This window comes from Bufo gargarizans, chromosome 8 (genome assembly GCF_014858855.1).
Source record: "Bufo gargarizans isolate SCDJY-AF-19 chromosome 8, ASM1485885v1, whole genome shotgun sequence".
In the NCBI taxonomy this organism is placed as follows: Eukaryota; Metazoa; Chordata; class Amphibia; order Anura; family Bufonidae; genus Bufo; species Bufo gargarizans.
Genome location: NC_058087.1, coordinates 110,772,402 through 110,789,684, shown reverse-complemented (window position 1 = coordinate 110,789,684; position 17,283 = coordinate 110,772,402). Strand labels below are relative to the sequence as shown.

Sequence of the window (17,283 nt, the reverse complement as noted above, 5' to 3'; positions counted from 1 at the left end):
TTGGGATCCCTCAGGTGTTATAACCAACTTAAAGCAGCATGAAAATGTTAAAGAGTGGTTGCAATGTTCAGAATCAAAGTTGCTCCGTCTCTGACCCGGCGGCGTCCCGCTTACAGTCAAAGATCAATCCAGCAGTGGAACAAGTCCGTTCAGGAACACTCTTACCAATGTTGGAGGGTTCTCCTGATTCGGAGACACCTCAGCCGTCTGTCGAAACCCTCTTTCGGTTTTTCTCTTTACGGTTAGGTGGATCCAGCAGTTGTTAATGTGCGTCACTTGTTGGCAGTGCGGTTGCTGCACGTGGTCCCGCTTGTTTGGATCCAGAGATGCCAATTTTCCAGGCTAGTTTTCAGATAGGCTCCGTTGGGTACACTGGTTGGAGTGGTCCTTAGGTCAGTTGGATGCGGTGCACTCGCATGAAGTTGGGGGGTCAGACCAGACGCGTTTCGGGGCTATAGTGTCCCCTTCCTCAGTGGCTATCCGACCTCCCCAAACAGTCATCCTTTTATACCCTATAGAAGGGCTTTACAAGACCCGATGCGGATTTTGATTCCGGAAGTCTTATGTAAGTCATTAACCCATCGAGAGAAAGTTAACTTTTTAGTATACTATAGCGGCTTTTCTTGTTTCGTTTTGGATTAAACGTGATCAGTCTATGCCGTAACTCATCGGATCATATTATCTTCTGAACTTATTTAAATAGAAATAAAACTGAAGCTAAAAATAAAAGTGGACAATGGTGAATACTTTTGCGGTTCTCTTGCGTTTTTGTTTTTCCCACAAGTCGCCATAACGGCTGCATATTGAATGACATTTCAAACGATAATGAGGTTGCAACATATATAGCACATTATGAACAGGATTTATGACAGGATTTATATATAGATATCTATAAAAACCGTGTATGTTAAAGATAGGGAATCTAGGAAAGAAAAAATAAAATAAAAAGATAAAGGAAGTAAAAAAGGGGAAGATATAAGAAGTCAGAATATAAAAGGAGAAGGAAAAGAGAAATGTTTTCCCAGATCCTACTCAATTAGTGTTTCATTGTGTTCTGACATCAAAGTGTTTTCATATATTTTGTCTGTGTAGCTGAAAAATTCTTACTTTGTACCCATAATCATAAGTTGTATACTAGTGAGTATATTAATTCATGTTAGGTCTTTTTTAGGATTCTGGAAACACTAAGTATCCGATCGATACATGTTTTCATTAGTGACCAAAACTTTTTGCAAATACATAGAATAAAATATAAAAATATATAAAATGTATCAAAAATGTATAATGTATATTGTGGGAAAAACAAACGCAAGAGAACCGCAAAAGTATTCACCATTGTCCACTTTTATTTTTAGCTTCAGTTTTATTTCTATTTAAATAAGTTCAGAAGATAATATGATCCGATGAGTTACGGCATAGACTGATCACGTTTAATCCAAAACGAAACAAGAAAAGCCGCTATAGTATACTAAAGAGTGAACTTTCTCTCGATGGGTTAATGACTTACATAAGACTTCCGGAATCAAAATCCGCATCGGGTCTTGTAAAGCCCTTCTATAAGGTATAAAAGGATGACTGTTTGGGGAGGTCGGATAGCCACTGAGGAAGGGGACACTATAGCCCCGAAACGCGTCTGGTCTGACCCCCCAACTTCATGCGAGTGCACCGCATCCAACTGACCTAAGGACCACTCTAAACCAGTGTACCCAACGGAGCCGATCTGAAACCTAGCCTGGAAAATTGGCATCTCTGGATCCAAACAAGCGGGACCACGTGCAGCAACCGCACTGCCAACAAGTGACGCACATTAACAACTGCTGAATCCACCTAACCGTAAAGAGAAAAAACGAAAGAGGGTTTCGACAGACGGCTGAGGTGTCTCCGAATCAGGAGAACCCGCCAACATTGGTAAGAGTGTTCCTGAACTGACTGTTGTTCCACTGCTGGATTGATCTCTGACTGTAAGCGGGACGCCGCCGGGTCAGAGACGGAGCAACTTTGATTCTGAACATTGCAACCACTCTTTAACATTTTCATGCTGCTTTAAGTTGGTTATAACACCTGAGGGATCCCAATTTTTTACATCCGGACATTTATTTTTTATCTTTTATTATTTTTTATCATTTACAATGCATTTTTAAATTTACAAGTACTTACTTGATTCATTACTATTGGAGTTTAACATCTATTCCTCCTGTCTATTGTGGCCGCAATGAGGCTGCTAGTCACCAACATCATCTGCAAGTGACCATTTTGAGCCTCCTTTCAGTCACAAATACGCTTAATTTCCACTTGAATGCTGTCTAATCATGTGGCAGTTACGTAAATTTACATTGCTGTTTAATTTATATTGCTGTTTAATTATTCAAACTATTTTAACTACTTTAATAAATATCAGTTACCAAGTATCTTAGGTGTGTCCAATCATTCCCTTATGTTTTTATTTTATATTTTATTTTATGAGGCATCACTCTCTGCCTTAAAAGCAGATAAATAAAAAACTTAAAATTGCTAATTTTTCCAAATTTAGAAATGTTGAAATTTTTATAAATAAAGATAAAATGTATTGACTCAAATTTATCACTAAGTACAATGTGTCAGAATACCTTGGAAAAGTAAAATCATTTCACAGTTATTACTACATAAAATGACACATATGTCAGATTTGCAAAAATCGGCCTGAGATTTAAGGTGAAAAGTGGCTTGGTACTGAAGGGGTTAAAGAACCCCATACAAATGAGTATATTGTAGGCAGAATCCACTGACAGTTTAATGTGTATGGGGAGCTTCCGACTCTCCCTCACAGATGATGTCGGGGAGAGAAGAATTGGTTCAAACTTTTTGTTCTTCCCAGAGATAAGTGGTGGTCTTCACTCAACCCCTTAGAGACCACCCATATTACTTTGTTGGCGGTCACTAAGGGGCCTTGGGCTGGGGTGCTGCCTTTTATGGTGGCACTTCAGCCCAAGTTAGAGGTATCTGAGGGCTTTTGCAATGTTCAGAGATCGTGACAAGTGGTCTCTGATCATGTGATACCAGTAACACATTGTATCACGGTGATCATGGAAAATGCTGGCAAAGAGCACCTGGCAGTAAACTTTCTCTCTCTCCTCTCACCTGAGAGGAGAGAGAGTCTCCGGTGCTAGGATCGGGTTCCCTAGTATGCTGATTTGGGAAAGCTGAGTCCCTATCCTCAAACCCTCCCCCTGTAATCTAAGATGGCGGCGTCCAGTGCCAGGGGTAGCGCAAGCATGCACGATAAGAATGACAGCTGTGTAGCTAATTGCAAAAGGACTTCTCACTCCTCTCTCGTCAGATAGGATAAAGAAAGCCTCTGATGCTCCGATCAGATCCCCCAGCTTCATCAGGGGAAAGCTAGGTCCCAATCCGCTCTGCTGCAGCCCCCTTTCCCCTAAAAAAAATAATAATAATCCAAAATGGCACAGGCATGTGCAGTCTGTTACTGTGTTAAGGCTTTACCTGCTGCACAGTAACAATAAGAGACCATTAGTATTGGTTCCTGATCATTATAACCCTATCACGGAGATCACTTACAGTATATTTACTAAACACAGCCAGGACATGGGCTGTGTTCAGTAGTATGCCTAAGGTATTTTGCATCTGGGGCGAATCCTTTCTCTGGCAACCCCCTCTTCCCCCCCATTGAAAACATCGTGCCTCCTCACAGTAGTTATGTCTCCATTGTGCCCTTGTCACAGTTGTAATACCATCATTGCACCCCTTCACAGTAGTTATGCCCACAGTGTGCCCCCTCACAGTAGTTATGCCCACATTGTGCCCCCCTCACAGTAGTTATGCCCACATTGCCATCACAGTATTCATGCCTACTTCACAGTAATACTGCCCGCATTGGGCCCTTTCACAGTAGTTATGACAATATTGTGAATTCTTCACAGTAGTTATGCCTTCAATGCACCCCTTCACAGTAGTTAGGCCCACATTGTTCCCCCTCACAGTAATTGTGCCCACACTGTGACCCACGATCTTCCTGCACAGTCTGGCAGTGCAATATGTGCCTGCAGGGCTGAATGGTGGAACTGGGAGCAAAAGGCTTGATGAAATGAGTGCATAATGCTCTAGCAGTGAGTTCTCCCCCAGACAGCTGGCATGGTCTTGGCTGTCCGATTTACTCCTTCAATTACTGTCGGTTATTGGGAGTCCGTCACTAGACGTCTGTTACTAGGCTTCATTATTGTCCGTCAGTAACTGTCAGTCAGTGGGCATCCATTACAGTCTGTCCATTACTGGGTGTCAGTGGGTGTTTGTTACAATCTGTCCGTTGGTCAATAGGTGTCTGTTATTAGGCGTGGGCAACCGTTAGGGTCTGTCAGTAACTGTTGGTCTGTGGGCATCCGTTTCTAGGCATCAGTTACACTCTGTCTGAAACTGTTGGTCAGTGGGCGTCCATTACTAGGAATCCATTAGAGTATGTCCATTACCGTTGGTCAGTGGGCGTCTTTTACAGTCGGTCTGTTACAGTTGGTCAATGGGCATTTATAATTGTCCGACCTTTACTGTCAGATAGTGATGGACGAAAATCGTCCGGGGCGGTTCACGATCAATTGTACCACTTAAAGGGAACCTGTCATGTGGTTATTTGATTATAATCTAAATAATTATATACAATCATTAACTACTATAAAGTGCCTTAGATGTATTCACTTAATGGTGTGAAAGATGTTTACCTCATAATATACACACAAAGATGCCACATGCTAATGAGCTGATTTGAGTCCAGTGTGATGTCATTGAGTCCAGCATATATTTAATTCAGAGCTTTAGCCACTCCCCTGCCCACCTGCTGCTGATTCATATAGAAAAAAAAAAACTGTCATTCAGCAGCAGGTGGGCGGGAAGAGTCAGGAGCTCATAAATATTCATGACTCATCATTATCAGCTGGAGCTTTTCAATACAAGATGTTGGCAGATTGACTGGGTCAATTAAAGAAAGTGACCCAGCATTTTGCTAAGAGAATCAGTCACTTATTTATGTTGCCCTTAGTTAGGACACCATAAAACTGGTGACAGTTTCTCTTTAAGTTCAATATGTGGCGAAAAAACGATGTCAGAATTACTTAGATGTGCAAAACCTTGTGGCTTTTCTCAGCAAAAGTGACACATGCCGCCTTTCTAAAATCTGGCTTGGTCATTAGGCCCAAATAGGCTTTGTCACTAAGGGGTTAATACACGTACACTTTTGGCCCTTCCAATTGTTTGTGTGAGGATGCTGGAAGGCCAACAACTATTGAATGGGTATGGCCACTCTAACAATTTGGTCATGACTACAAACTTTGCAAAACCAACTATGCCCTAGTTGTCCATTTATGGAGGAAACATATTTGCACCTGTTTATGAAGTGCCCCCTTGCATAGAGTCTGTTTGATCTTAAAAGGGTTTTCCGATACCATAAACTGCCCCCTCATGTGCTGGTCCCCTCACAGGAAATATACTTAAACTGATCCCTGCACCGCTCCTGGTCCCCCGCACCACCGCTGTAGTTGGATAAAAACATTCAGTATCGGGGGGGTAAAAAGGGGGGGGGGGTAAAAAGGGGGGTGGGGCAGGCGGGATGAGCCTCCCTAGCATCGTGGGTGACGCTAGGGAGGCTCGTCTTCGTCCCTGCCTGGCATTGACTGCTCCCCCGACACTGGGGAGAAGCAGCAGCAGCGGGGAGTGGGGTAAATATATTCCTTGTGGCAGTTTATGGTATTGGATAACCGCTTTAAAGTCCCCTGCATTTCAGTATGCTACTCGTCTCCCTGCATGTGCTAAAAGACAAACAGTTTTTCCTTCATAGAAACCAATCACAGCTCCCTGCTTATTATGGGCAGCAAACAGCCTGTCTTTTGTATAGCCTGTGTAGGGTGATTACAACTCTGAATCACAAAGGATCTTGTTTTCTGACAACACGCAGAGAGAGGCAAATTGAGAACTCCTGTAGTCAAAAGAAAGCTGTGCTATAATTGGTTGCTATGGGCAGAAATTAAAGATCTGCTGTGATTGGTTGCTATGGGCAACACACGGTTTGTCTTTTAGAGGCCAACTGAAATGCAGGGGAGATGAAAGGCATAGTGAGAAGCAGTTACACTCACATTAAAGGGGTTGTCCCATGAAAAATATTCAACAGTTTTCAACCAGCACCTGTATTTGAATACTTTTTTTATTTTTTTATTTTTATATTATTTCTTTGTCCGGCTCACTGAGAAGGCCGCACATACCTAGTTCATCCTTTAACTGTCTTCAAGGTTTTGATAAAGACAGTATGGACACAACTCCTTTAGCTGCAGCAGAAAAGACACTCCCGTTGGCCTGTCAGCTTGATATAAATCTAACAGTGCAGTGATTCGGGTGCAGTGATTCGTGAGATCTTTGGATCCTTGTGAGTTACAGGTCCGGTTCTAGCTTTGTTAGAATATGTACAATATGATATCTAATTTTTAGTTTTTACTTTAGTCATATGATAACCCATTTACGTGTTTACATTTTAATTCATGCTGCATTAAAAACAGATTACTTTATTAGAACCTTCCAGAAACCTGTCGGATGGACTTTACAACTCCCCAGTATTTTAATTTGGATAATGAAGAGTATGTGTAACAAGTTTAGTCGAGATTCTTCAAGCCTATGAAAAACGAATAATCAAATATGCAAACTTCCACTGTTATGTATATAGACTCTGTAATATTTTATTATGTGGCCCTGCAGGTTCACCTCTATTGCTAAAAGCCTTCAACAAGTTCGCCAGCAGCTGAAGAAATTGGAAGAGTTAGAGCAAAAGCTCATTTGTGATGGTGAAGACCCAATTACAAAAAACAAGCAAGCCTTCCAAGAGCGCACACAAAATTTATTTAAGCAGCTAATACAAAGGTGAGTTATCTTGGGCTCTTTCACATCAACATTCTTTATTCCCCCTGCATCTGGAGGAAAGAAGGTTTGTACACAAACATAGAAAAGGATTCTTTACGGTAAGAGAAGAGAGACTATGGAACTCTGCCTGAGGAGGTGGTGATGGTGAGTACAATAAAGGAATTCAAGAGGGGCCTGGATGTATTTCTGGAGTGTAATAATATTACAGGCTATAGCTACTAGAGAGGGGTCGTTGATCCAGGGAGTTATTCTGATTGGAGTCGGGAAGGAATTTTTTATTCCCACAAAGTGGGGAAAATTGGCTTCTACCTAAGTTTATTTTTTTGCCTTCCTCTTGATCAACTTGCAGGATAACAGGCCGAACTGTATGGACAAATGTCTTTTTTCGGCCTTATGTACTAAGTTACTATGTTCTGCTCCACTATAGGAACTGAACAACTAAAATTTCGGAAGTAACAGATCCGGGAGGAGGCTTTTTTAGGGGAGAAAACAAATCTTGCATGCAGAACTTTTTTCTTTGTGACAAAATATGTGATTGAGGCCCTAAACAAATCCTCTAACGCAGATGTGAACATGCCCTTTTGCTGTTTATTTATTCTTGCATCGGGCAGGGGGATCTTTGTAATCGTACTGACCCAGAGAATGAAGGTCGTGGCATCAGTTTTGCCACAAACAGAATGCCGTAGGAACAAAACCCATAAAATGGTGGAGGAATTGCATTATTTTTTCCAATTCTACCCCATTTGGATTTCTTTTTTTTTACCACTTCTTAACTTGTCCCTAAAAAAATAAGCTCTCATACAGCTATGTGAACGTAAATATAAAATATATATAATGCAGTGACCCCTGTCACCAAGGCATGGTGTCAGAAACAGCGGTGACCTCGACATCATCCTGCTGAGACTGAGAGGAGAAGTGAGCCATCCATTCCACATTATTACTGAGGACAAAGTGGATGATACTGTGGAATGTGGCCCCTATCAGAGGTGAGGGAGAACTGTTGCCTTCTGTTGTTACTAGTACTACTACTACTGTTCGGATGGCTGGTTCTGATACTGCTATTTGCAATACTACAGCCATCCACATTCTGACTCTCGGATGATGAGACTGTTTGCTAGACATTTTATTATGTGGCCTATAACTGTAATGTCACAGGTGTAGTACACAGATTGCAAAATTGCTAATATTTTTTTCTGTAATTTACAGACAGATGCACAATTAAATGCCCTTCCTGTACAAACACACTGCTCATTGATATTGACAATTTTTATAATGCAATTCATGGAATGAAACTTTTATATTTATGCAGTTGTTGCAGCACAATGTATTAATTAAAATGTCAGGGAATCGTGATGCACTACAATGAGCAGCATGAAACTGTTATATTAATGCAGTTATTGCAGTACAGTGCATTCACAAAAACTGCATGGTTGGTATCTTGACTCAATACAATGCATTTGCAGCATAATGCAGTGGCATCTGGTACCAGAGGTGCTGACATTAAGCCTGTAAAACACTGATCAACGGTAGAAAGTAAAGGTTTTTACCCAAAAATAAAAAAGGGTCACTGGCTGTACAGTTTAAAAAAAAAATGAGGTTCTTACAGGATTTTGATTTGCAGTGCAACATCAGCTTCTCAATTGCCATCGAGTGAAGAGTCCAAACTTCCTTTGCATTCCTTGATAAAACCCTCATCTACCTCATTAAAAATGTCCCAATACTTTCTGATTATGAGGAGTTTTGCTTATTGGATATTGGAGATTTAGATCTATCTCTGTATTCCGTCCCTTTTATTCTGTTCCTGGACTGTTGTCTTTGTTTCCTATATAACCTGCTTATTCAGCAACACCCTATTGTAGAGATCCTACAGTGCATCTCTAATATCAACCAAATTGAAATTTTTAGAATATGTATTCAAGTGCCTTAATGCAAAATCATGTGCACAGTAGTAAAAATTCAGCAAATTTTTTATACTAGTGTATATACCCAGCAATTTGATTGGATGTACATCTATCCATTTAAATATTTTCTAATGCTACTTCTTACCTACAAAAGGAGACAAATGTGGAGGTGCAGGTGGAGGAGGTCACCAACCTTATTTTTTTTTGTTTTGTGGAGGCCCCAAAACACTGGGAAATAGCAAAGAGAACACACAACAAACTGTGCCAGAGTACAACAATGGCTAGGTGCTCCCGGTATACTTCTCTACTCTGCCAATATAAGACATAACAATCTTGAGCCTTGAAGTGGAGGTCCCAGTGGAGGAGGTGGCGGTGCAGCATTAGGAGGTCACTAACCTTTTTTTTTTTTTTTGTTTTTTTTTTTTTTTGTTTGAGGAGGCCCCAAAACATTGGGAAATAGCAAAGAGAATTCACAAAATGGCTACAACAATGGCTTGATGCGCCCAGTACACTTCTCTACTCTGCCAATATAAGACATAACAATCTTGAGCCTGGAGGTGTCAGTGCAGACGGAGGAGGCAGATGTGGTGGTGCAGGCGGATGAGGTCACCAACCTTTTTTTTGTTTTGTTTTAAAAAAAAAATATTTTTTTATTAATTTATTTTTTTAAACAAACTGTGCCAGAGTACCACAATGGCTAAGGTGCGCTTGGTATAACTCTCTACTCTGGCCAAGTTACAGGCAAGTCCTGTGGGATCCATGCTTGGTTCATTTGAATGAAAATGAGCTTGTCCACGTTTGCTGTGGACATGCAGATGCGCCTGTCTGTGAACACCTTCTTAGCCGTGCTAAACACATGTTCGGACAATACACACCTCCAAGGCGTAAAGGGCAAGTTGAGGCCATGTGCCCAATTTGAAGACCCAGTAGTTAAACCGGTCAGACTCATGAGTCAGTACGTCAAGACGTGTGGACATGTACTGTTACACCATGTTGCTGAAATGATGCCTCCTGCTAAGACGGTCCGTATCAGATGTATATTATGTCGTGCAGGCAAAGCTTTTCCACATTTCGGACATGCTAACCCTCCCTCCTAAGGTGCTGACGGTGCCCCTGCTGCGTTGTCGACTTCCTCCTCAGCCGTCTCTGCCTCGTGCTTCCACTGAACGCCCACTGTCAGGTGGGAATGCCATCAGTAGTGCTTCTAAAAGCGTTTGGTTGTACTTTTACTCCAGTGTCGGAAGTAAGGAAGGCACATTCTCCTTGTAGCGGGGATCCAGCAGGGTTGCCACCCAGTAATCAGCACCAGTTAGAATGTGGGAAACTCGGCTGTCGTTGCGCAGGTACTGCAGCATGTAGTCGCTCTCGTGTGCCAGGCTGCCCAGAGGCAACGACAAGCAGTCCTATTTGGGAGTTGTATCGTCTGTGTTTTCTGTATCCTCCCAGCCATGCTCCATTGATGATTTGGGTGTCACCCTGCTGTGAACGGGGATCCTCCTCCTCATCATCCTCCTCGTTTTCCAAAACTGTGCCCTGGCTGTATAGTTGGGTAGCTCGTCGCTGTTGGTGCAGGAACCCACCCTCGGAGCCACCGATGGACGACTGGCCTGATAACCTTTGGAATGATCTCTGTTCCTCCTCCTTTTCCTTCTGTGCCACATCCTCATCCATCAGTGCCTAAAGCGTTTTTTCAAGGAGACATAGAAGTGGGATAGTAAGGCTGATGACGGCGTCATGAACGCTGGCCATGTTGGTGGAGTACTCTAATAGCTGGCAACAACGGTCTCTTCCTGCAGCAGGAGCTCCACACTGACCTAATTAACTGAATAACTGTTATATATCCCTTTGACGGTGGCAAGTACAGTGAATAAAAAAAATATATATATAGGTAGGCCACACCGACCCAATTAACCAGCTGAATATCTATTATATATTCCCTTTGATGGTGGCAAGTGCAGTGTTTTTTCAACCCAAAATATAGGTAGGTCTCACCGACCCAATTAACCGGTTGAATATCTATTATATATTCCCGTTGACGGTGGCAAGTACAGTGTATTTTAAACCAAAAAAATATAGGTAGGTCACACCAACCCAATTAACCAGCTAAATAGCTATTATATATACCCTTTGACGATGGCAAGTACAGTGTATTTTAAACCAAAATAATTTAGGTAGGATGCACCGACCCAATTAGCCGGCTGAATAACTATTATATATCCCTTTGACAGTGGCAAATAATGTTTTTTTCACCCAAAAAATAGGTATCTCACCCACACACCGAACAGACTGATTAATTATTACTGTATATCTTCCTGTCATTGGTGCAAAGGAATGGTATTGCACTGAAAAAAATTCCAACACATCACCCTCTGAATGAACAGCACAATTAAGTACGGTATTTCTGTCTCACTGGTGCAAAGGTGCTATATTGCTCCCATCAATAATGCCTACAGGTCACCAGCACACTTTTTAAAACTACCTGCAGCAGCGTTCTGTCCCTACACTAGTCAGAGCAGAATGGCCGCGCACCATGTGATCCAGCATTTATACATGCATAGTCACATGGTGTGCCGGCCAATCACAACCATGCCCATACTATAGAAGGCATGACTATGATGGCTTCCAAGTGCCCACAGCTTTATTACTTGTTGATTGGCTGTGCTGCAGTTTTTTAACAAGCTTTATTTAAAGTACAAACAACAAACCAGACATAGACTTTGGTGAAAAAAAATCGGGGTACATTGACACCCAAATTTCTGGTATGGTTCAGAAATTGGCGGTCCGAGTTCGCTCCCCCCTATCCAAGAGAATGCTGTCCAATTGCTTTTACAATGTGCCCTTCCTGCGTTTTGATATGCTAACAAGGGACACAATGACCAAATGGCTTCTGGCCATACTGATGTCACTCAATCAGTGAATACCACTGAATATCAATATCACTATATCCAATTATTAGGCATATTTGTGTGATCATCAGGCTGAAGTTCTGGCTGAGAGCCATATTTTCCTGTAACACTTTCACTTCCACATCATTTTTAACGGAAAAAACCTTGTCCTTCTATTTTGCCTCCTATTCATAAAGTAGTGCTTTCCTTCACTGCAGAGGATAGCACTCATTGGTTATTACTGCCTCCTGTCCCAGTTATAGGAGCCCTGCAGTAACCAGTAAGCACTTTATCTTACCAGTGGGGAGAGCACTTATTGGTTAACCCTTTAATGAACAGTCTGGAAAAGGCCTTAATGACCTTTGACCTTGAGACTTATTTGTGATTTTGTGGTTGTAATTTTCTTATTTGCTGGACTACCAAAATAATTTTTGCAACACATAGGGCTTATATAGTGCTATAAATATATTTCTTGGTAAAATAGTTTATGTCTGAAAAAAGACATCTGTCCATCCACTTCAGCCTGTTATCCTGCAAGTTGATCCAGAGGAAGGAAAAAAAAAACCAGAGAGGTGGTAGCCAATTTTCCTCACTTTAGTGGAAAAGAAATCCTTCCTGACTCAATCAGGCAATCGGAATAGCTCCCTAGCTCAACAACCCATCTCTAGTAACTATAATCTGTAATATTATTACACTCCAGAAATACATGCAGGCCCCTCTTGAACTCTTTTAGTAACTTCACAGTCACCACCTCCTCAGGCAGATAGTTTCATAGTCTAGCTGCTCTTCTATGTTTGTGTACAAACCTTCTTTCCTCCAGACGCAGAGAATGATCCCTCGTCATGATCACAGTCCTTGGAAAAAATAGATGATGGGAGAGATCTCTGTACTGACCCCTGATATTATTTATACATTGTAATTAGATCTCCCCTCAGTCGTCTCTTTTTCTAAAGTGAATAACCCTAATTTTGATTAGGGTTATTTTTAGGGATAGTATTACTATCCCCAGGTCTGTAACTGTGACTAGGGGACATCCTCTGCGTCTGGAGGAAAGAAGGTTTGTGCACAAACATAGAAGAGGATTCTCTACGGTAAGAGCAGTGAGACTATGGAACTCTCTGCCTGAGGAGGTGGTGATGGTGAGTACAATAAAGGAATTCAAGAGGGGCCTGGATGTATTTCTGTAGCGTAATAATATTACAGGCTATATCTACTAGAGAGGGGTCGTTGATCCAGGGAGTTATTCTGATGAAAATTGGCTTCTATTTCATAGTTTTTTTTTTTTTTTTTGCCTTCCTCTGGATCAACTTTGCAGGATGACAAGCCGAACTGGATGGACAAATGTCATTTTTTTACGCCTTTTGGCCTTACGTACTATGTTACTATGTTTCTGGGTAATTTACTCCACCCATTCCAGTTATTACTTTAGCCCTTCTCTGAACCCTCTCCAGCTCTGCTATGTCTGCCTTGTTTACAGGAGCCCAGAACTGTACACAGTACTCCATGTGTGGTCTGACTAGTGATTTGTTAAGTGGCAGGACTATTTCCTCATCACGGGCATCTATGCCCCTTTTGATGAAACCTACTATCTTACTGGCCTTGGCAGCAGCTGCCTGATACGGGTTTCTATAGTTTAGTTTTCCGTTTACTCAAATTCCTAAGTCCTTTTCCATGTCAGTATTACACAGTCTTTTACCATTTAGTATGTATGGGTAGCTTGCATTATTCCTTTCCATGTGCATAACCTTACATTTGTCACTGTTAAACCTTATCTGCCACTTTTCTGCCCAAGCCTCCAATCTATCCAGGTTCATCTCAAGCAGTATACTGTCCTCTTCCATGTTAATTACTTTACACAGTTTAGTGTCATCTGCAAAAATGTATATTTTACTGTGCGAGCCTTCTACCAGAACATTAATAAATATATAGAGGAGAATAGTGCCCAATACTGACCCCTGTGGTACCCCACTAGTGACCCCAATTTGAGTATGTACTGTTAATAACCACCCTCCGTTTTCGATCCTTACCACCCTCTGTTTTCGATCGTTACTTACCCGCATACAGACATTTTCTCCCAGTCCAATCATTCTCATTTTATATACTATCCTTTTATGTGGTACAGTATCAAATGCTTTGAGGAAGTCCAGATAAACGACATCCATTGATTTGCCACGGTCAATTCTAGAACTTAGCTCCTCATAGAAACTGATAAGATTGGTTTGACATGACCGATTCCTCATGAAGCCATGCTGATATGGCGTTATTTGCTTATTTTCATTAAGGTTCTCCAATATGGCATCTCTTAGAAAACCTTCAAACAGTTTTCCCATGACAGATGTTAAACTTACTGGCCTATAGTTTCCGGACTCTGTTTTTGAACCCTTTTTGAATATCAGCACCACGTTTGCTAAACGCCAATTCTGTGGAACACGCCCTGTCAATATATAGTCCTTAAATATCAGAAATAAGGGTCTGGCTATGATAATACTTAATTCTGTTTGCATACGGGATTGTATGCCATGTGGTCCTGGCGATTTGTCTATTTTAATGTTTTTAAGACTCCACTGTACTTTTTACTGGGTCAGACATGCACTTTTAATAGGAAATTTACTTTTACATTCTGCATTTCATCTGACAGTTTATTTTCCTCAGCCAATAAAGTGGAGAAAAAAAAATAATAGCTTTGCTTTCTCCTTGTGGCTGTCTGCAACTACCACCTCATCACTCTGTAAAGGGCCAACACCTTCAGATTTATACTTTTTACCATTTATAGAACGTATTAGGATTAGTTTCACTCTCTTTGACAATGAATCTCTGTCTCTAGTTTGATTGCTTTTATTTTCCTTTTACATATTCATTTTTTTTCCGTATAGTTTTTCAATGCTTCCTCACTACCCTCCTGTTTAATTGATTGAAATGCTTTCTTTTTGTCATGTATTTATTTATTTTTTTACAAGTCTATTTGTCCACATTGTTTTTTTCTTGTTCCTTACCCTTTTATCCCCATAAGATAGGTACCTGTCACAATTAGGGCTTGTTCACACGACCATATGGCTTTTTCACTGTTTTGTGGACCGTTTTTTACAGATCCGTTTTTAAGTTTTTTGTTTCTGTTGTGTTTCTGTTCCGTTTTTCCGTTACGTTTTTCCATATGGCATATACAGTATACAGTAATTACATTGAAAAAATTGGGCTGGGCATAACCTTTTCAATAGATGGTTCCGCAAAAACTGAACTGATACGGAAGACATACGGATGCATTTCCGTATGTGCTCCTTTTTTTGCGGACCCATTGACTGGAATGGAGCCACGTAACGTGATTTGCGGACAATAATAGGACAAGACTCAAAATGTAGCGCAACGGAAATGCGGACATACAGAAACGGATTCTGTTTTTTTTTTTTTTTTTGATCCATTGAAATAAATGGTTCCGTATACAGACCGTATACGGAACGCAATAAACGGCCCATATACTGAACGCAAAAACATTTGTGTGAACGAGCCCTTAGAGTTAGGATAGCTTAAAAAAATATCCCATTTTGTTGGCTGTATTCTTTTTTTTTTTTTGACGACTTTGTCCCAGTTAGTTAGGCCAATGGCCTCTCTTAGTTTGCTAAATTTAGCTTTTTTGAAGTTTATTTTTGTGCATTCCTTAAGAAACACTCTTTTGAATGACAATTGGAACGTTATTATTTTATGGTCACTATTTCCCAGGTTTCCTTCATCCTGCACATCTGTTGTTCTGTCAGGTCTATTGGTTAGTACTGTAGTGCCCTGGAGCAGGGAGTACTTTGACATTTGTGGACATTTGCTTATATCCCCCATGCAAAGTTAAAACTTACTTTATTTCTCTTGAAAGGGTTAAGGCTACTTTCACACTAGCGTTTTAGTTTTCCGGTATTGAGATGTCATAGGGGCTCAATACCGGAAGAAAAGCTTCAGTTTTGTCCCCATCCATTGTCAATGGAAACAAAACTGAACTGAACAGACCGGAATGTTCCAAAATGCATTCTGTTCCGTTTAGTTGCGTTCCCATACCGAAGAGCAAACCGCAACATGTTGTAGTTTGCTTTCCATCCTGTGATGCGGAGCAAGACGATCCAGCATGACCCCCAATTTAATTCAACGGGGACGGATCTATTTTCTCTGACACAATCTGCCACAATAGATAATTGATCCATCCTCCATTGACTTTCAGCTGAGTTTATGACGGATCTGTCTTGGCAATATTAAAGATAATACAACCAGACCTGTTCATAACGGATGCATATGTTTGTAATATCAGTAACGGAATAATTATTGCTGAAAGCTTCCAGATCCAGTAAAAACGCTAGTGTAAAAGTAGCCTAGCTTATACCGTTTATTACTGTGTTACTGCATTTCATATATATATATATATATATATATATATATATATCTGTTGGGATATATATATCCTGTTCATTATCACTGTATTTACATGGCTTTGTGGAAAGGATTAATGAATATTGAGAGACTGTTAGGACTTCAATTGAGAAGCTGGTAATTTTCCACAGCTGCCATAGGGTTTAAAGAAGCCATGTTTTGGATGGAAAAACCCTGACTTGTTTACCACCCTGTTTTAGAGGGAAAAACAACAATGAATCGGCAACAGGTGGAGAACAAGGGGAAGGGGCCCACCCCAAGTGTCATACTATTGACAATAAAAACATGAGGTAGGGGAGCGCCAGTCTCAAGAATGTCAATATAGAATGGCTGGTGAAGTAAGGAATTGCATCTTTTATTGTAAAATAAAAAGTGAGATATACTATGATGCAATAAAACAATGAGTAAAACAGAGAATTTAATCAATAGATAAATAAAATCAAAAAGTATTAGTAACAATAATAATAATAATAATCGTAATGATCCACTCGCTTCACTGGGGGGGTTGCCACCAGGATAAGCTCAAGACACCTGAAACAAGTCCCCCCCGGCCGGGATCTCGTATAATTGTGGAGGTCGATGTCAACACACTGGATGTGTAGCCCGGATGTAAATCAGCACACGGCTTTAAAGATACGTCATCAATCTTCTTTATTATTTAAAATATGCGGCTCAACGTGTTTCAGGGGTCACAGTACCCCCTTCATCAGGAGCAGAATGAACATAGTACATGAGATTAAATACATGTGAAGGCGCTAATTTGGCACCATAAGGTGGGCGGGGTTACCGGAAGTGACCGGCATCCTAAACCAGTCATAGGATGCCGATATAGTTTAGTCAATAAATAAAAAATGTATATAAAACAAATAACCAACTGTCGACCTAGGCCTATCAGCTAAATGTTGATGTAATATTACATAAGGTCGCGGGTTTTTTTTTTGGCATGCCTACATCCGGACAGACTTTGACGGAAATGGCTGTGTCTGGCATGCGCGTTCACAAAGTCAGCATCGGGGCTGGTTTCACCGTAAGTGACGTCACCGTTATGTGGAACGTATGTGACAGCGCACCATGCATTCCACTTGGTATACTGTACAGGCAGAGTTATCTTCCACATACAGTACAAATCTATATATAGGTTCATAGGAGGGACATAATAGGGGGTAGATGATCTGGATATATAAACCTCTGCGTAGTTGAATAAA

General features: G+C 40.9%; 1 protein-coding gene across 2 annotated transcripts in view; it reads left to right on the top strand.

The window, feature by feature from the left end:
- STAT1 (signal transducer and activator of transcription 1) overlaps positions 1–17,283 on the top strand; it is a 1,065,817-nt gene that overhangs the window by 464,887 nt on the left and 583,647 nt on the right. For both annotated transcript variants that reach the window (XM_044304320.1, XM_044304319.1), the window contains exon 9: positions 6,727–6,888. In XM_044304320.1, coding sequence (XP_044160255.1) covers positions 6,727–6,888 — 162 coding nt within the window. The remainder of the gene's footprint in view (positions 1–6,726; positions 6,889–17,283) is intronic.